Below are 21,033 nucleotides of genomic sequence, written 5' to 3'. Positions count from 1 at the left end.
AACATCAAATAATAATAGTAATAGTAATACGGGAAACATTTATTTTGTAACTATTTATTGTGGGTTTTTTGGTACATACACAATGTTCACATCAATATAAAGTTATTCCAAGATGATCCGGGGTCCTCACTTGAGTCCTTTAAACACAGTGAAAGCATATTGTGTTAGGTGATTTTGCCTTTCCATACACTTCATTGGCCTATTATATCTTTATAAACGTATTACCACTGGTACGAACTGTATTCTTTTGTTTTTACATTTTAATTGATATATCTGATTTGGTTTAATGGCACTGAATTTCCCCAGTTCAAACTATTTAGCTGATTCTTAGTTTTGTAATAATCTGCTTTACTTAACTTGAAGGGGAACAAAAAAGTTGATGCTGTGATTTATGATTTAAGACAGTCATACAGTAATGAGGGACTGCTTTGATACTCAGTATGATGTTGTCTTTTTTTGAGGGTACAAGATTCTAATGTTTTGGAGCGCTTAGAAGAAGGAGTTAAGAATTCAGATATGAAAAACATTACAAAATGATTTATAATATAGAATATTTTAGATGTTTCTCGATTCAGTGTTACAATAGACACATTTCTTGAATTACCTGTAGGAGAGCCTTACTTTACTTTACTTTAAGATGTATTACACAACAGAATGATAAATCATGCAACAATTGTGATTCTTCCAGATGCAAAAAGTAGTTTGGACTGGCATAGTGAGTAAAACCTTACATATACGGTACTACTTCTATTGAATAAACACAACCACAACTAAACGTCATAATCGGTGGTAGAATTGCTCTAGGCACCCTTATCTGCATCCTTTTCTGTTTTCTTCTTTTTTCCCTTAACCTCTCAATTTGCATATAAAAAAAACCTGACTATGTATTGGGTTCTCATCTAACTTCAGTCAAAATAGGCTACTATGAAAATGAATTAAATGTTTGTAACAAAATGAAATACAGAATGTTTCAGAATATTTGGATTTAATGGATCACACATTTAACATCAACACATCTGCATGTTTCGTTTCCCCGTCTCATCAACCTCAGCTGTGTCCTATCAACCTACCATATATAGGGCATATAGCAATGCACATGATACTGACGCACATATAACAAATAATAAGTGAGCCTTAAATTAATAAATTTTAAACCATAGTCTGACTCACAAAAATACCTGATTAATTAAGAGTTCAATCTACTTTATATTATTATTAAGCCTAACATTCAGACAATAATAACTAAATGAAAATGGCTCTAACATTAGGAGTGCATGAGTAAACAGAAATGTAACCATCTTGATATAGCTAACATAATTTAAGAAGCAATCAAAAGTGATGAATATAAAAGCAAGCAAAGAGCAGGCAAAATCTCATACATTTTTACAAAATACTTTAAATAAAATTGTAATGTATGCCAAATTAAGTATTGAGTGTCAGACTGTGTGTAATTTAAGACTAGTATCCCTTTTTTGAACCACACAGCGTTGTAATTACACAGAACAAAGTGCTGTTCACATCAATAGAAACACATCGGGAAAGATCACAATAAAAAATATTTTTTCCAAACCTTTAACAAGTGACATATTATTTATATGATTGCAGTAGGAAAAGATCAGTTTCATCTTGTCTTTTTAATGCGAGGCCCTATCACAGATTGATTAAACTAAATATCTTCCCCTCCTGCGCAAAACAATTGTTGTTTTGTATTGAGGAACAATTTGACAAGTTAATAAACTTCCGATCCAGATTTAAACTTCTTGTACTACAAAACATCAGCATTTCTATGTCCGCAACCAACACAACTGTTGAAAGTGATTTCAGTTTGTGTTCAAGTTCATCCACTGATGAATGTTGTTTACCCCAACTGAGAGACTACCAGAAAAACACAGTATTGTGAATGTTTTTGTAATTTAAAAGACAAATATCCTCATTACCATCACTCAGGTGCCTATGAGTGTGACCCATGACCCGAGCTACTCAGTGAGCAGCAGATCAGAGTGGATACACTGAGCAGCTTCCTCGTGTGGATGTATATCTGTGTGGTTCTCTCAGTGTAGCTCCTCTGAAAATAAAAAGGTTTGAAAAACAAAAAATAAAGCACCTTGTGTAAAGATTCAGGTAAATAGTCTATTTTTCTTTTTCATAACTTGCAGAAGAGTGTTTCGTATTTCACTTGTATACAGCCCATAAACAATTGGATTCAAAAGTGGAGGTACAAGAAATATTAGCATGCCCATTATCTTTTGTAAGTCACCTGAGACATTTTTGAACCTATAAGATAAAATTGTGAATGTCCCTACAATCTCAAATATAATCAATATAAGCAACTGTGCAACACAAGTGTTGACAGCTTTGGTCTTTTCCTCAGACCTCCTCGTAAACACACATGCAATCAGAATCTTCACATAGGAAAAGGCTTGAATAGACACAGATACAGCTTGCATGACAGCTGTGTTAAACAATCCTATGATATTATTGAGTGTCGTGTTTCCACATGTGAGCTTCAGTAGAGATGGGTTATCACAGAACACATTCATAATCACAGATTTGCACCTGGGAAGCCTTGTCTGTAAAGAGAACAATGACACAATCAAGACAAAGTCAAGACCCCAAACTAGAGAGATAATACATGTCACCACTCTGGGGGTCATAAAAGAACTGTAGCGTAACGGCATGCAGATGGCAGCATAACGATCAAAAGACATTGCTGCAAGAATAAACAGAATTCCACCACCATACATGTGGAGTAAGAATGCTTGTAAAACACAGAGAGGGTAGTAAACCTTATTTGTCTCAGTAACAATGTCTGAAAGTACTTTTGGTAGCATGGCAGTTATGCCTATCAGATCATTGAGAGGAAGACTGAACAGGATAAAATACATGGGCTTGTGAAGATTCTTCTTGAAAATGATCAGTGTCATCAAGGTCAGGTTGCAAAAAATTATAAACAAATAAATTGCAATACCGAGAAAAAAGATGGGATATCTTCCTCCAGGTGGAATAACAAATGGGTCGAGGGTTAATGCAGAGCTGAACAAAAAAGAAGTGTTCTCCATTTAATCTTCACTAGTATTATTAAAACAAAAACTGTTATGAAATTAAACTAAAGCACTCAGATGTAAGACAACATGTCACTCTCTTAGAAGAGTTGCATGAAGGGATGACAACTGCCCTGCCCATCCTTTTTTAAGTCATGCTACTGCACCATAACTTGTTGACGTCACATTTTGCTTTTGGGATTGTCATTAGCTTTGCAGAGATGAATAATATGTGGATTACTGTTAGTGAAGCAACCCTGCAAACTCCAGGTGAACAGTGAAGGCTATTAGGAAGTTCCTAAAACATGCAAATGTACTGAAATATTCTTAATAATAATAATAATATAAAAACAACTCTTATAGCTCCACTGATTGCAAATAAGTCTGATTGTGTTGATGCATATGACCCCACTTCTTACTTAACAGTCACAGCAACTAATATTCTGTCTGTGGGGGAAACTTCTGAAGCACTTGGAGTCAGGACTCAGAGAGACACGAGGTGAGCTGGAGCTTTGATGACAAACACTGACGGTTTATTTGGAGCTTCGGCCGGAGAATTCACGAGACATGTCATGGGCCACGATCTGACCACACGGTTGAGATGCCAAATCAATTCTGAAGCAACCTTCTGTAGTTTGAGGTTTTAACTAGTTCAGAGTGTAATAATCAACATTCTTCAATAGATAGACTAAACAGCTGAGGGACACTGAATCACATTTGTTGTCGCTTATGGCTCGGGGTCATCTACACCTCGAGAAGGATGTGTTCTAGATGTCCCATAACAATGACTATCTCTGACCGAAGTTGCCTTGTTGTCATAAACCGGTAACAACAACAAAATGCTTGGGCAGCCCCTCCTTAAGGGAGATAATGGCTGCCCAAGGCTGGGCATCTGCCTCAGAGGGCGAAAGATGACATGCAGGGGAAATCATTCCCTGACACTGTCCTTATAGGGAGGTTAGGGATCATCGTACCAAAATGTTAGTCTATTATTGGACCAAAATGTTATTTGTCTTTTAAATGACTTAACAACTGTACCTACTTTTCTCAATTACAAAAATGACTCATAGTATCACAGTCTCTTTGCTGCAGGACGGTAAAGCAAATGATTTTCACTGTCACTTTACCCTGTTACATCTACAGTGTGTATGTGCCCAGTTTTGTTATCTAGATTTTGGGTTGGCAGACCCTGGTTCAGCCGAATAAAAAAAAAGACATTTTGGCCAACTGCTTTAGTTAAAAACAACTGCTGCTAATATATCTGAAATCTTTTTTTAGTTTCTATTGATTTAAAAATGTTTATAGAGTATTGATATCAACACAAATAAAACATATTTATTCCAACTTTTATTTTATTAAGCTTCTCAGGCAAAGCGCTACTGTAGCATATAATGTGATACAATACAAATATCCAGAGTTACATCAGCTGGATGCCCTATTACTTTAGGCAAAACAAATGCATTAATGAGCCCCTTTGAGATATAATAAAATGATGTGTTATTAACTGTCTCACATTGTAATTAACCCCTGGATAATTAGTAAACCTCTTGTTGATAATAAGATTCCTTGTTGTTTGCTAATGAAGCATGTTGTCTAATAACACCCAAGGGAAGCTGTCACATGGGATGCTGCATATCACAATACATCTTTTAAACATTATATTCCTTAACTTTAATGGCTACGAGTGTTAATATATAAAACATTTAAAAAGAATACTTTTAAAGTTGAGTTGAAGCATCACATGAAATAGTATTTGCTTTGTTTTCTCCATTCAACTGCCATGTTTTATAAGCAAGTCCACACTTTTCATTAATATGTGAAATGGCTCAATTAATTAAACATGTAAACCATATTCTAAAGCATTTTCTTGTTCGTTTATGTGTCCCAGGAGAAAGATTCTCATTGAAACACAGCGTTGAAGTGGTCACATCAGGCCTTTGGGAATATGGACCTTGTGGATGCGGACAAAAGAGCTTTAAGGACATTGGGACCTAAGACAAACCATCTCACCCAAGAGGAATGGTCATGCACTGAAAAAAAAGGCTGTTGGATTCACATGATTTTAACATGGACATTGGTTGCACATATTAAAAAAATGTGTACTCAAAACTATTCCATTATAAGACACACAACTATGTTATGTCAAAGAAACATGAAATTGTTATGTTAATGTGAATATTTCCTTTAATATTAGGTATATTCATTTACCCTATGTTTAACCAACATTACTTTTTATGTTCATTTTAGGCTTTTAATATACTCAGTATATTTCATTTGTACCTGTTAAAGCCACATTAATGTTTTGTTTAAACTACATGCTATAATTGGCTGTTTAACCTACATACGTTAAGATTAATTATTTCATGTGAATAGAGGCATTTCGTACATTCTTCAACAGGATCCATCCTAATCTCTTATATCTACAGCATTTATCATAACATTTTAAAACAAATTGTCAATAAAGACAAACACATTTCTTTGAACAACATTCATGTATTTTTCTCAAAAAATAAAACAATATTAACAACCACCACACATCCAGATGAGCTTTTGGTTTTTCCATCATGCAGCCCCAGGAGAATTAACAAATACATTGACAATAAAGAAATAGAAAATGTTTGTGATGCATGTACATATACATTATTGTGTTAGAACACAGCAAGGAAGCTTAAAGGAAACTATTCTCGCGACCAAAATAAAAGTTTATTGTGCCAAATTGCAAAGAAAGGCTTATTTTTGTAACTCATTCATAGTAAACAATTAACAGAAAATGTCAACACCTAGCCGAAAAAAGGAAATGTTCTTGCAAATCCATTATTTAAATAGTTACCTGCTAATATGAAAGGGCACTTTAATGCAAAAAAGCAATGGCATTGCTTTGGAAAAATACATGAAAGTATAATAATGGCCTGGTTTCTCACCACATATACAGGACTGTCTCAGAAAATTAGAATATTGTGATAAAGTTCTTTATTTTCTGTAATGCAATTAAAAAAACAAAAATGTCATACATTCTGGATTCATTACAAATCAACTGAAATATTGCAAGCCTTTTATTATTTTAATATTGCTGATTATGGCATACAGCTTAAGAAAACTCAAATATCCTATCTCTAAATATTAGAATATCATGAAAAAGTATACTAGTAGGGTGTTCAACGAATCACTTGAATCGTCTAATTAACTCGAAACACCTGCAAGGGTTTCCTGAGCCTTGAAAAACACTCAGCTTGGTTCAGTAAACTAAATCACAAGTATGAGGAAGACTGCTGATCTGACTGCTGTCCAGAGGACCGTCATTGACACCCTCCATCAGGAGGGTAAGACACAAAAAGAAATTTCTCAAAGAGCAAGCTGTTCACAGAGTGAAGTTTCAAAGCACATCCACAAAAAGTCTGTTGGAAGGGGGAAATGTGGCAGGAAACGCTGCACAACCAAGAGAGATGACCGCAGCCTTAACAGCATTGTGAAGAAGAGTCGCTTCCAGAATTTGGGGGAGCTTCAAAGACAGTGGACTGAAGCTGGAGTCCAGGTATCAAAAGTCACTGTTCACAGACGTGTCCGGGAAATGGGCTACAATAGCCATATTCCCATGGTCAAGCCACTTCTGAACTCAAGACAACGGAAGAGGCGTCTGACTTGGGCTAAGGAAAAGAAGCACTGGACAGTTGCACAGTGGTCCAAAGTCCTCTTTTCAGACGAAAGCAAGTTTTGTATTTCATTTGGAAGTCAAGGCGCCAGAGTCTGGAGAAAGGCTGGAGAGGAGCAAAATCCAAGTTGCTTGAAATCCAGTGTGAAGTTCCCACAGTCAGCGATGGTTTGGGGAGCCATGTCAGCTGCTGGTGTTGGTCCACTGTGTTTTAGAGCACTACATGCTTCCGTCTGCTGAAAAGCTCTATGGAGATGAGGAATTCATTTTCCAGCATGATCTGGCACCTGCCCACAGTGCCAAAACCACCAGTAACTGGTGTACTGACCATGGCATTACTGTCCTCGATTGGCCTGCAAATTCCCCTGACCTGAACCCCATAGAGAATATGTGGGGTATTGTGAAGAAGAAGCTGAAAGACACCAGACCCAACAATGCTAATGAGCTAAAGGCCGCTATTGAAGCATCCTGGGCATCCATAACACCTCAGCAATGCCACAGGCTGATTGCCTCCATGCCACGCCGCATTGATGCAGTAATCCGTGCAAAAGGATTCCCAACCAAGTACTGAGTGCATTAATGGACATTTTCAAATGTTTGATTGTGTTTTGCTGTTATAAATCTTTTTTTTTTACTTGGTCTGAGGAACTATTCTAATTTTTTGAGATAGGATTTTTGAGTTTTCTTAAGCTGTATGCCATAATCAGCAATATTAAAATAATAAAAGGCTTGCAATATTTCAGTTGATTTGTAATGAATCCAGAATGTATGACATTTTTTTTTTTTTTTTAATTGCATTACAGAAAATAAAGGACTTTATCACAATATTCAAATTTTCTGAGACAGTCCTGTATATACTAAAGAAAGTATTACAAATAAAAACAAGAACTGACATTTTGAAGTAGCGCAATTAGTACATTCTGAAACACATGAGAAGTGGTACATTCTGAAAACACATGACCCCAGGAAAAACCCAAATTTCGGAAACATGCAAATCAAGCAGAAAGCATGAGCAAAAGAAGTGCAAGACAGTTGTATTGATGAAAGTCCAGTATGAATGCTGTAAAAGTGCACAATGGTCCATGGCAACAGCTCACTCAAACAGTTTGTTTTTAAACGCGTGGGCTTTCTTGGAGAGCATGTTGCCGTCTAGCTCCATTAACATTTGCTGGAGCACTTCGAACGTGCACTTCAGTTTAGGGGGGTAGTTCAGGTTCATTGCATACATTAGTCCAAACAGAATTGGTAGCAGCTAATGCAATGTTGTCCACATCAGTTAGTAGGCTACCTGTTGGCCTTCCAGGACAATCTGTCCTCTGGTCTCATGGTGGAATTGTGTTTGACAAAATAAAGTCCCACTGTAATCCCCTGAATGGACCGCAGAATGATGTCTTCATCTTCTGCCTGCAGAGCGCACAGTCACAAAAGGAACAGAGTGAGATCTAACAAATCAATACATATATATACCCATTACTAAGTCCCTGTGTTTAACAAGTACATTTTGTCAGATTTCTGTACTTTTAAGCCTCCTTGTTATCTGATATACTCCTGTCTGACCTGATAAAAAATGTTTCATTTCCTGTATCCGTTTTAAATTAAAAGCCCTCTAGCTTTTCAGTGTAGTCTGGCTATTAAACAAAAAACAGGGATGTTCACATACTTTAGGGTTTAGGCTATATACTATGTGGTGTTTCAATACATATTTTAAAGCCCAACAAAAAAATCAAAAGGTCAAATATTACTTCTACTGACCACAAACTCTCTCATTGAGGTACACACACAGCCCCTTGAGAAGACAATCCCGGTCTAAATCGACATCATCAACCTAAGTGAAGGGGAATAAGAAAATAAAGAATCTATTTTGCTCAATGAAATGTGTACACTATTGACTCGATGTATAATTTTTTTTTTATTAATTCTTACTTGAGTCATGTTTGACATAATACAGTTCAGACGCTGGCCAATCTGTCCTCCTCTCTTCTCAAAAACCTTCAGAAGTTTGTCAGATAGCACATCCAGCTGAGAGAGAAATCTTGATTGGAGGGTAAGGGTTGTTATGCGCTTAAACTCCGCATTTATCAAAGAAAACAAAATATCACAGTCATAAAAATCATGAAATCATTTCATTTTCTAATGATGTTATGATTGTAGTTGTGTGCTTGCCTCAAAACGATGCAGAGAAAATAGCCCATGCATTTGTTACTTCAAGGCTAGCTTATTATAACTCTTTATTATCAGGGTGTACCAAAAACTATAGGTTACTTACGTAACCCCAGTTCTCAGAGTAACATGAAGTGAGATGTCTCACTATGGGATGCGCCTCATCGCGGAGCAAACAGAAGCATCAATCTCATTACGCCAATCCTGATTGGCTGGTGATCTTGACGTCAGCGTCAGGGAATCCACCCCCTATAAGTAGCTTGCGGAACGCCGCATGCGTCATTCAAAATAAGCACCTCTTCTCGCTTCACCATAGCAAGGAGGGCCGTCTGGTGAGACATCTCACTTCATGTTACTCGGAGAACTGGGGTTACGTAAGTAACCTATAGTTCTCATTCGTAACACTCCGTTCGATGTCTCACTATGGGATATTGTAGCTCCCGTATTGCCAGACGAGCTTATCTCGAAAGTCACCAAGACCAACCAGAACTTAACAGTTAGAGCTCTAACTGAGCAGGGGGCCCAGCCCTGCATGAGCCACACTGGGAGCAGAGACGTCTAATCTGTAAAAGCGGACGAAATTGAGCGGCGAGGACCAGCTCGCCGCTGCACAAATGTCTTGAATGGAAACACCCTTGAACAAAGCCCAGGATGTAGCCAGACCACGAGTAGAGTGAGCACGCAAACCCGGAGGTGCCTGTAAACCCTGACTCGTATAGGCCAAAGCAATCGCTTCCACAATCCAGTGGGAGAGCCGTTGCTTAGTAACGGGCTTGCCCTTGTGAGGGTTAGCCCAGGATACAAAGAGTTGGTCATTACGACGAAACTCTTTTGACCTATCCATATAGGTGCGTAAAGCACGAACTGGACACAGCAAATTCGGCTGCTGTTCCCCGGAGGGACACAGCGGCGGAGGAAATGCCACAATGTCAATTGAGGTACACGAACCAACCACCTTAGGTATAAAGGCAGGGTTGGGCTTCAGCAACACCCTCGTTTGCCCTGGGGAAAACTGAGTGCATGAAGGATGTACAGATAGCGCATGAATGTCACTGACTCGCTTGGCTGATGCCAGAGCCAGTAACAGCACTGTCTTTAGTGACAGGTGCTTCATGTCAGCTTCTTCCAGAGGTTCAAATGGGGTTCGAGTGAGCCCATCTAAAACCACTGGCAAGTCCCATAAGGGCACCAGTGACCTGGAGACAGGGAGGAGCCTGCGAGCTCCCTTCATAAAACGGCAGACCAGAGGATGCTGGCTGGCCGTCTTACCCTCAAAGCCCACATGGCATGCAGCAATAGCAGCCAAGTACACTTCGATCGTGGAGAAAGCTCTGTGTTTATCAATTAAGTCCTGTAGAAATTATAAAATCACTCCAACAGGACACTGAAAAGAGGTGTGCCCTTTTTGAAGGCACCATTCCTCAAACACCCTCCACTTACAGTCATAAAGAGACCTGGTGGAGGAGGCTCTTGCACTCTGAATAGTGTTTATCACCTTCTGCGGGAGACCCACTCAGATTGTACCACTCACGGGCCAGGTCCATAGGGCCATGCGCTCCGGGTGTTGGTGAAAGATCGCCCCCCCCCGCCTGAGACAGTATGTCTCTGCGCAGGGGGAGCTGCCACGGCTGACCGCACAGCAACTGATAGATGTCCGCCAGCAAGTACATTGCAGGCCAGTGCGGAGCTATCAGGACCATTGCGTGGCGCTGTTCCCTCACTCTGGCCAGAGTTTGGGGTATCAGCGCCAGGGGTGGGAACGCGAGGCCAATTGTGCACGAGCGCGTCCACGCCTAACGGTGCGTTTTGATCGCGCATTGAAAAGAAAAGCTGACGGTGAGCATTTTCTTTTGATGCGAACAGATCTACCGCGACTCGGCCGTAACGCACCCACAGCTGGCTCACAATCATTGGATGTAGAGTCCAGTCTGCATATAGTATACTGCACCTCTGGACAGTAAGTCTGCCCCGAGGTTCAATACCCCTGGTACGTGCATCGCTCTCAGAGAGAGGAGACGGCCGCAGCTCCACAAGATTAGTTTGCGTGCCAGCATGTGTAACTGGAGAGAGCGCAAACCCCCTTGTCGGTTTATATACAATATTGCGGTCGTATTGTCCGTCCTCACGAGGAAATGGTGTCCTCTGAGAAAAGCCAGAAAGCGTTTTAGGGTGAGAAACACCGCTAAAAGCTCCAGGTAATTTATGTGCGCCCGCTGGAGGACTCTGCTCCAGAGACCCCTCAGCGGGCGACCCTCGTAAATACCTCCCCAGCCTGTCAGACATGCGTCCGTGGTGACCACCTTCCGTGAAAGGACAGTCCCCACCGTACTAGAAAAGTCGGGTGTAGCCAGCGGCGCAGTGCCATTACGCATCTCGCCGTAACTATCCCTCTCCGCGCGCCATGACGTGCGGGGTTTAGTTTTAGAGCGGCTACCCAGCGCTGAAACTCCCTCATGTGTAAGCGTCCCAGTCTTACGATCAGGATGGCTGACGCCATGAGCCCCAGTAACCGCAGGCATGATCTGAAGAGAACATGTTTGCGCAGCTGGAAATGAGCGAGACAAGCTCTGAAAGCTTTCACTCTTTCCGCCGACAAGCGGGCTGTAAAGGGCACCGAGTTTAGGCGTAAACCCAGGAAGAGTACAGTCTGTGCTGGGCACAGCATGCTCTTTTCTGTGTTTATTATGAAACCCAGGTTGAGCAGGTGCTTTACGAGGACATTTGTCTGCGTAATAGCCTCCTGCTACGACTGTGCGAGGAGCAGCCAGTCGTCTAGGTAGGTTGCCAGGCGAATACCCTGTTGTCTCAACGGGGCTATCGCGGCTTCCAGACACCGTACAAACACTCTTGGACTGAGAGACAGCCCGAAGGGAAGTACTCTGTATTCGTAACAGACACCCTGAAATGCGAACCCCAGATATTTCCTGTGTGGGTAATATACTGGGATATGGAAATACGCATCTTTCAGGTCGACTGATGTAAACCAGTCGTTTTGTCGCACGAGACGCAGCAGAGATGTGTGAGTGAGCATTCTGAATTTGTATCTTTTTAGATACGCGTTCAGAGCCCTCAAATCTAGTATTTGCCGAATTCCGTTCCCTCCCCGTTTGGGAACGAGGAAATACTTGGAATAAAAGTTGCTCTGACTCCGCTCGGCGGGTATTATAGATATAGCCTTCTTTACTAGAAGCGAGAGGATCTCTCTTTCTAGAATGTGGGCCGACTCCCCTCGGGCCTGTGAATACAGAACCCCCGAGAAGTGAGGGGGGGGTGACAGCGAATTGGAGTCTGTAGCCCCGTGTAACTGTCTTGAACACCCAAGCAGACGTTGTGAGCATCTTCCACTGTTCGCTCCTTAGAGCCAGCGGAGATGTCACGTCTTTTGCCCTCTGAGTCTCTACTTGTTGTGTTATGGGGCCCTCTAGTGTCTGAACACGGTGGTACCCCGATTTGACAGTCCCCACCAACACTGCGCATGCGCGTGACGGAGGTGCCTTCAGAACCCCAGCCGGCACTGCGCCTGCACGTGACGGTGGTAGCCTCACAGCCCCAGTCGTCACTGCGCATGCGCGTGGCGGCGGTGCCTTCACAGACCCGTTCATTGTCCGCCTTTTGAGAGAGGCCGTAGCTGCTCTCAAAAGGGGAACAAATGGCGGGCTGTTTATTGGTTTTATTGTTTTCTCTTTCATTTTTTTGAGCTGCGCCCTCAGCTTGAGGCCTGGATGCGTCAGCGGAAAATGCTTTATCCGAGAAAACAGAACAATATTGTGAAATGTGTTTTGGTGCACTTGAGGATGGCGTTGAGGCATCTCTCGAGGCAGCGGGAACACATCTGGAGCTGGGGAACCTTCCAGCTCCGTCACCGAGGGAAGAAGAGGAGGCTCTCAGGCCGCCAGCTTCTTCTTCCTCGACTGCTGGCCGAAATTCCGGGTTGGCTGCGCCTGGGCTGCAGCCGGAACCGGAGATTTTCTGGGCCAACTCGCCCTCGTCTCCTGCCTGGGCTGGGGACTCGGGGCGGGCTGTGACCTCTGCTGTTTTGGTACTTTAAACCGAGCAGCTGAGGTAGCTTGGGCGAAGGACTGCCGCTGTGGAGGCAGCAGCTGGACACTTCGAGGAAGACAGAGGTGGAGGGCCTCGTCTTCCTTCTTCTTGGACTCGCATCTCTTCTGCATAGAAGCGAGCACAGATCCAAAGATCCCCTCGGGAACGATGGGCATGTCCAGCACATCCTCTCTTTCCCGGTCTGGAAGGTTGGTGAGGTTGAGCCATCTAGCTCTTTCCTGCACCACCATAATTCCCATTGCCTTTCCCGTGGCCTGGACGGCGCAGCGTTGAACGCGGAGACAGATGTCCGTGATCGCGGCTATCTCGTCCAGTACTGCCGGTCCAGGATTACTTGACAGATCCTCGCAGAGCTCCGCTTGGTAAGCGGTTAGCATCGAGGAAATGTTCAAAGCCCTGGCAGACAATGCTGCGGCTCTGTAGGACCGTTCAGTCATGGTTGACTGGAACCGGTCCCCCTTTGCCGGCAGCGTGGGGTTCCTGCTCGGTGTAGTCGCCATCCTCGGGAGGAGGTAAGCTGCCACCAGCGGTTACATCAGCGGTATGCGGAGCAGGCCGAGCCTCTCCATACCGTCGCAGTCTAGGGAGGAGGCACCCTGGATTGGGTACTTGTTGCTGAAGGGCCGGTCTCTCCACGAGACCGACACCTCATCCAACATCTCCGGGAAGACCGGCAGGAGTTGCCTCTTTGTCCTCGTTGCTTGGGGCAAATTATTCCCCTCGTAACGGGTCTCCTTGGCCATTTCGGGCCATGGGATGTCTAGTCTGGCTGCGGCACGCTGACACACGGCCTGCAGGTCCATACTCAGACAGGGCGAAGCTGGTGTGCTATCGCCCGGGAGAGCAGCCATCGCTCCCGGCGTTGCAGCCTGAGCCGATGACATGAAGACGTTGTCTTCCTGCTCATCAGAGTCGGACAGGAGGAATCCAGAGGTTTCATCCTCTTCGTCCTCTGTATAGTCCAACTCCAGGACATCTTCTGCAGGCGAGACCATGGTGAGGTCCAGCCGGGGGCCCCAGCTTGGTATAGCGTGGGGCCCCGCTCGCACGTCCCTCGCTGCCACCGAGTCCCAGCCTGACACGGCGCGGGACTCCGGTTCTGCAGCTGCCACTACTGATGAGCCCCAGATCGACACAGTGCGGGGCTCCATCTCTGTGGCGGACGCCCCCGTGTCCTGATTTCCGTCCGGTAAATCAGAGGACATGAGGGAGTCCTGACCCGACAAGCTAGCTTGGCGAGCTAACCGTCGGCGGAGGCTCTTCACGGTGAAACGGGCACATTGCCCGCATGAGTCGGGGTTGTCGATAGCCTCCTGGGCATGTTGCAGCCCGAGGCAGGACGAGCAGACCTGGTGTGCGTCTGTGTCCGAAATCTTCAACCCGCAGCCGCAGAGCCGAGCCTCCGATTCCCTGGCTCCTCTGGTGTGAGGGAGAGACGTGTCCACCTTGTTCGCCATTATGGCGACGTGGGAAGGACGCGCTCGTAGCAGGTGCGTTGCTGAGAAAAGAGAATCACAACCTGTCGTTAATCCGGAGAAAAAGCGACGGTGTAGATTTTATTCTCAAAGATTATTAACTGGTGTGTTAATACCTTTTTTATCTTCTACTCCTCTGGTGTGAGAGAGAAAAATAAAAAACGTCCTCGCTACCGTGGTGTCGGTAGTGAGGGAAGACAAGCTTGAAAAAATCAAAACCTTACATTTATTTCCGAAGAAAAAACGGCGAGGTCGATTTGCAATACTAACTGGTGTGTTAGTATTAACAATCTTCTTGCAGAAGTATATATAGAAGTAGCCGGCGAGCGCCCGTCGACCGAAGTTAGCTTGGATAGCTTGGTTCCGTCTGTGGACTGTGTGAGCTAGCCCGGCTACCAATATAGAGATGTGCTCTGAAGTGAGAAGAGGTGTTTGAATGACGCATGCAGCGTAGCGCAAGCTACTTATAGGGGGTGGATTCCCTGACTTTGACATCAAGATCACCAGCCAATCAGGATTGGCGTAATGAGATTGATGCTTCCGTTTGCTCCGCGATGAGGCGCATCCCATAGTGAGACATCGAACGGAGTGTTACGAATGAGAACTCAGTTAAGTTGCTTCAGCTGATTCAAAATGTATTGACCAGAGCACAGAAAAGGGACCACATTACTCCTGTTTTGGCTCTATAGTGAGAATAACTTTTTATATCAAGTACGAACAACCAGGTTAGACTACATTACATCTAATTTAGTTTACGTTTTTTTCCAAAGTGACTTAAAATAAGTATTACTGTAATATAAGACTACATATAAGAAACACCCTTATAGCCATTTCAACATACAAAAAAATCAGTTTTGTGAAGGAGGCTTTATCGCAGAATGTTTGGCTTTTGCCTCTCACTTTCTGAATAACTTTTGCCTAAGAAATCAGAAAATATGTATATCCCTGCAATGTTTGCAGTATGTAAATGTTATGAATAAATATTCAGAAATTGTCAGACTAATACCAGTTTTCAATTAGTTAAAATTCAAGTTTAAGTTAGTCAAGTAAATCACACAAAACATTTGAATACTCACCATTTACTACAGAGCCTTTGGAACAATGTTCAAAGCAAGGCTGAGGTCAATCTTCTCCACACCAATTGCCTATGACATAAGAACATATTTTAAATTATTTCATTATTCACACACAAATAAAACAAAAATGTTCTGCTCCTTAAAAGGCAACATTTACCATTTAATGATGTACTTTTAGGTTAATATGAACCGACTTCGGCCAAGATGGGCGCCTCCAGTGTTAAAAGCTACAGTAGCCTATATACTAATGCAATGAGTAGGCTACAACTTTGTAACGAGCCATACACATCAGCGTTGCGAGCTCATTTCCATTGGTTTCAATGGTGACGTGCACTGCAGCAGCGCGCACCGCTCTTCATGTGACGAGGAACAACCAATCACAACCGAGAAACATCTCAACTTCCGTAAACACAAGTGTACGACAAATATGGAAGTTAAGTTCATTTCACAGCAGGTGGATCGTAACCCTTACTTGATCTGTCCGGCATGTCCCTCATATTCATGGTATGTGCACCGCTGATAAAATGTAACACAATCATTAATATCCTCCACTTTACAGTATATCAAGTGTTGCTTTCCGGGACACACCCCCACGCACAATATTGTGTCTCTGTTTTGATCCGTTTTGATCTGTGTGTATTTACGGTATTTACATGAACACAGAGCGTATCAAAGCAGAGACATAAACACAGTTTTTTAGGGAAAACACTGCGGTCCCACAGACAATATTGTATCTTTAACAATCAACACCTTAAATGGGTAAATAGGGTCGCTTAACGTAAGACAGGCCTACAACCTGTATCAGCGCCCTTAAAAGTCGGCACAAGAGTAGACATGCAGAGCCGGACCGACGCAGTACAGTTCTACACCGCCTGACAGCAGACATGAAACAATCATTTAAAACAAGACGTAGCCTATAGACATCCAAACATGCCGCAAGCTCATCCATCAGCTATGACTCCCCCCTCCCCACTGAGCTCGGTTTAATGTGCATAACTTTGGGCAAGGTTCATAGTTTTAAATATTGTAAATCAAGCAACTACCGGACTTACGCTCTACAAATACTCACAGTATAAAAACACGCTAAACACAAGTCAATCAATATAAAGTCACCTTATGATTTTCATGGCTTTATCCTAGCTAACACCAGTGAATGACAATGTTTACAAATTGACAGCTGTATTTACGTTGCTCGTTGTAACGGCAAATGTGAACTTTGCTTTTTGCAAACAATGCGTCTTGTGATAACCTGTAACTATGACGAACATTTGATGACATTACAAACCTTTAAATAACTTTTACCTTGTAGAGATGTTCTCGGGACAGAACCAGCTTACTCCTCCGATGCGGGAAGAAAATATGGTAGAACCCCCCCCCCCCCTCCTTTGTTTAAAAAAGAAAAAGCTTCACATTTTTAAAAATAAATATATTTTGCAATTTTTTTGTGCTTTACATCTTGTCCATTAAAGTGCCATATTGTTCAGGTTCAATTACGAAACTATTAAAGTACGGGTTTGAGTCTGACCATATTAATTTGTGAATAAAATATTTGTAAATAATAATTAGAAGCTGAGTAATCGGCTGCAGAGCAAGCTGCTGACGTATGTGCTCAGTGGGCGGAGTTACAGAGATAAACATAACTTTTTTCTTATTTCTTAAAATGATTGAGACTTATAGAACGTACAGCCCTCAAGATTAAAATAGTTCTACATGATTGATTCATGTTTCGACGAGAAACATGAATAAATTATGTCTCATATATTAACTGCATATTTGCAAATTGAACAACCCCACTTTCCCCTTTTTTTCAGTGTGATGGACCCTTGATAATAATTGATTTGACCCTCTAATTATTTTCTCTGGTCTTTCTCCTGTTTGGCAGTTCAACAATTACGTGAATCATAATCATGATTATTGGGTTCAGAGATCATTTCGCCTTACTGCAAAGTGATTGGGCCTTTCTTTTCAAAGTTAACACCGTCTTTTGATTCTTCAATTTCCCTATACAACACACACATCGGTTATGTGAACTTTAAACTATGTTGTCCCTGAACGTATTAATACATTGTAACATGTTTACAATTGTAGTTTACAATGTTTGTAACTGTTTTCTTCTTCTTTTATAATGTCTTATGAATAATAATATCAAATGTTATTGATGTAGCCTTTTTTTTCAAAATAAGTTTGAAATTGCTTCACATTTTGTATGTATAATAAAAAAGCAGGAATTCACACATCCAATAAAAAATAGGTGGAGGTTTTAAAGTGCTTTATAAATAAAGCTGTATGGTATTATCGTATTGTATTGGGGAAAGGCCTCAGGGCCCAGTGTTAAAGTTAAGTTAAAGCCTTTTATTTTCATTATACAAAAAATACAACGAGAGTGCAACTCTCTCCCAGTGTGCAAAAACTCACCATACAAAACATTACAAACACGGCAGAAGCAATCATACGGGGGAATACATAGTTAAAAATATTGATATAAAAATAGTTTTTAATTTTTAAAGTGCATTCAAAGTGTGTATATGTGTGAAGATGGTTACGGTTATTGCATTAAGTGTGGTGGTTAAGCACCCTGACGGCCCAGGGGTGTGTTAGTGTGTATGACTGGAAAGCTGCTTGCATATGAAGACTATGTTGCTTTAGACTCAAATAAAATTTAAATGTAATAGTTCCATCCTTACAAGGTGCCTAAGAGTCTCTAACAGTGAGGTCATGTTACTCAAGTTGAATATAAAAGAGATCCAGTTTGAAGCTGCTGGGCTCTGATTCCCACCTCCACAGGGGAAGGTACTATCATCTGTGAGAACAGATGCTGATAGAACACTGGGACTATGCCTGCTTGGCTTTGCTTAGCGTCATTGTGGTGTAACATTTAATGTCAATTTAATGTATATAGGTCTTTACATTTGATGTACTTTATTTATTAGTTTCCATTATCACAAAACACATTTTGCTGAAATGGTTTAAGTATTTTTTGCAGGAAATGGACACTGAAATCAACTCTTGAAAAAGTAAGTATTGTCTTTAAATGCATAATGTTTTTAACTGTTCTATTGAATTAACCAACGTTATGTTTGATTTGTATTAGTGATTGTTAGTATTTAATTTTGTAATGGGATCTAAAATCAATTGCAATGAGTAACAGAATTATGCCTAATATATAACAATGCACATTATTTCGCCCTACTGTATCACTATTAAAGCTTCTAACATGTTTTTGTCTCTCTCATTTAGGTATCATCCATTTAAACAGAATGGAAAGCAACAAGACAAGTGATATCATAGAGATCCAAGGCTTTGACATATCTCCAGGGTTCATCTACCCTCTATTTTTCTTACTGCTGTTTGTATACCTAACCTTGCTCTTCTCTAACATTGGAGTCCTAGTGCTTATCATCACTGAGAAGAGTTTGCACCAGCCCATGTACATTCTCTTTTGTAACCTGTCTGTCAATGATCTAATAGGGAACACAGTGCTACTGCCTCAGCTGATGGCTCACATCATCTCAACAGAACGCTTCATCACCTACAACCAGTGTGTGGTCCAAGCCTTCTACAGCCACACGTTTGGATCAGCCTCACATATGATCCTGATTATTATGGCAATTGACAGATATGTGGCGATATGTCATCCTTTGAGGTACAGCTCAATCATGACTACCAAAACTTTGATTGCACTATCAGCCAGTGCGTGGGGGGTGTCCTTGGTGCTGGTGTCAGTTTTGATAGGTCTGACAGTGAGGCTCTCCCGTTGTAGATCCTTTATTCAAAATGCTTACTGTGACAACGCATCACTCTTCAAGCTTTCTTGTGAGGATGTGTCCATCAACAATATTTATGGACTCTTCTTCACTGTGCTGCTTTTTAGTTGCTCAATGGGAGGTATTGCTGTCACATACTTCAGAATAGCTGTCATTTGCTGGGTCAAGAAAAACAAAGAGATGAGAAGCAGAGCACTTCAGACCTGTACCAGCCACCTTGTTCTATATCTCATCATGCTCTGGTCAGGGTTTTTAACTATCATATTGCATCGTTTCCCAAATTATCCAGATTTAAGGAAAATTGCTTACATTTTATTCCATGTGGTCCCTGCTAACTTAAATCCGATTATTTATGGGATGCAAACAAGGTCATTGCGTGAAAAGATTATTCAAATTATGCAAAGACAAGTAACTCCAACCTAATCTGTCTTCTGTTAACTTGTATCTGGAACATGATAATATTTATACATGTATATGCTTGTCTACCCTTCTGTATAAACTTATTTTGTATATCTCGGCGATCATAAACAAGGAAACATCTGTTACCAAAGTTAATGGTAACATATTTGCCCCGCTTGTTTTGTTTGTTTGCTCACCATGTAAGCGGCCTTGGGTCCCTTGAAAGGCACTATACAAATTTAATCTATTAATAATGTGGTTTATGGATGAATATTAATAGCAATTGGCTTTTTTTTTACAACATGGGAAATTACTTTATCCCTCATAAAGTGTGCCGACAGTAAAATGAGCGTCTACACTGGCCCCTGTGTGCCAAGATCTTTACCAACCTCTTCTGTCTTTATACTTGTATAGCATGCAAATACTAAAACCACAATGTCCATTCTTGTCCCTAAACTGTTCATATAATAGGGATGATTAATGAGCATAACATTTGTGTATTCGTGTTTTTGTTTTCATTGAGTTTCAGGTATAATAGCAATGTTTCATGTAATCTAGATATTGACAGACATACATTGAAAATAAGATGTAAATACTGTGTTGGTGTATATTACAATACCTAATACTAAATACCTGTACTTATACTGGTATTTGGTATTGGGCCTTCCAAATTACAAAAAAATGTTTCTTGGCCTGTTAATGCTGTAAAGACTAATTATATTTATCAACTTTTTTTAAACGGAATTTTACTCTTTCCATTTATAACAAAAAAGGCCCAAAATAGGTCATATCAGTTGTTCAGTTGCTGTCCAGTGCATCTCAGTTAAATCGTTAGCGTTTTTTCCAAATCCAAAATTGTTTAAAACACAGTTCTGATGATTAAGCATTGTATCTCCCTTTTGTTTGAGATTATAGAGTTTTGCCGGATCAGATTAAAACGTATCAGTTTGAAGTACATGGTGCTGATAGGGGATTAAACAGATAATCCATATAAGCTTTATTGAGATATTGTTTTCTCCTGCTATGATTTTATGTACAGAAGCTTTCCTGGTGATATCTCTGAACACATTTACTATTCTGTAAAGTTGGGTTATTCTCTCCGATTCATGTCATGAGGGTAAAGTCACATTTTCCCTAATGAGGGCTTAATACAATACTTATTATTTTCGACCTCCTAAAGTCTTTTACAAATGTAAATTATTCTAACCTCAAACTATTTCATGTCTGGTGTGTTGTTTCGTTTAATCATTGTCATTTTGACTGTATCACTAAAAATATATAAATTGGTTTCAAAATGACTTTGTATCTTTTACCCTACTTATGAGACACACTTTCCATTACCCATAATGTAAATAAATAGAACAAATATATTTTAATATCAGATGTATTTATCAGTTCATGTTGCTT

At 41.2% G+C, this 21,033-nt stretch overlaps 2 protein-coding genes and 1 long non-coding RNA gene across 4 annotated transcripts; 1 reads left to right on the top strand and 2 right to left on the bottom strand.

Moving 5' to 3' along the window:
* Positions 1–1,961: 1,961 nt before the first annotated feature.
* LOC307026922 (olfactory receptor 52J3-like) lies at positions 1,962–3,705 on the bottom strand. Its single transcript, XM_079695080.1, has one exon. The coding sequence runs from the start codon at positions 3,057–3,059 to the stop codon at positions 2,118–2,120; it is 942 nt and encodes a 313-aa protein (XP_079551206.1). The 5' UTR covers positions 3,060–3,705; the 3' UTR covers positions 1,962–2,117.
* A 4,276-nt stretch (positions 3,706–7,981) lies between these two features.
* On the bottom strand, positions 7,982–16,869 carry LOC307026928. Of its 2 annotated transcripts, XR_013804477.1 has the most exons (5): positions 16,766–16,869; positions 15,464–15,532; positions 8,614–8,722; positions 8,443–8,515; positions 7,982–8,094 (listed from the first exon to the last, which is right to left on the bottom strand). It is a non-coding gene; the product is annotated as an uncharacterized lncRNA (long non-coding RNA). The 2 variants fall into 2 exon arrangements; XR_013804478.1 differs by lacking the exons at positions 15,464–15,532; positions 16,766–16,869 and having other exon boundaries at positions 8,614–9,068.
* A 1,851-nt stretch (positions 16,870–18,720) lies between these two features.
* On the top strand, positions 18,721–19,650 carry LOC307026927 (olfactory receptor 52N5-like; the record flags this gene model as incomplete). Its single annotated transcript, XM_079695085.1, has 1 exon — positions 18,721–19,650. One exon carries the CDS (start codon positions 18,721–18,723, stop codon positions 19,648–19,650), a length of 930 nt encoding a protein of 309 aa, XP_079551211.1.
* Positions 19,651–21,033: the final 1,383 nt, after the last annotated feature.

Source organism: Notothenia rossii (assembly GCF_949606895.1).
Source record: "Notothenia rossii genome assembly, contig: scaffold_232, whole genome shotgun sequence".
In the NCBI taxonomy this organism is placed as follows: Eukaryota; Metazoa; Chordata; class Actinopteri; order Perciformes; family Nototheniidae; genus Notothenia; species Notothenia rossii.
Note: the sequence above shows the minus strand (reverse complement) of the source record. Positions and strands in the feature narration are given on the sequence as shown.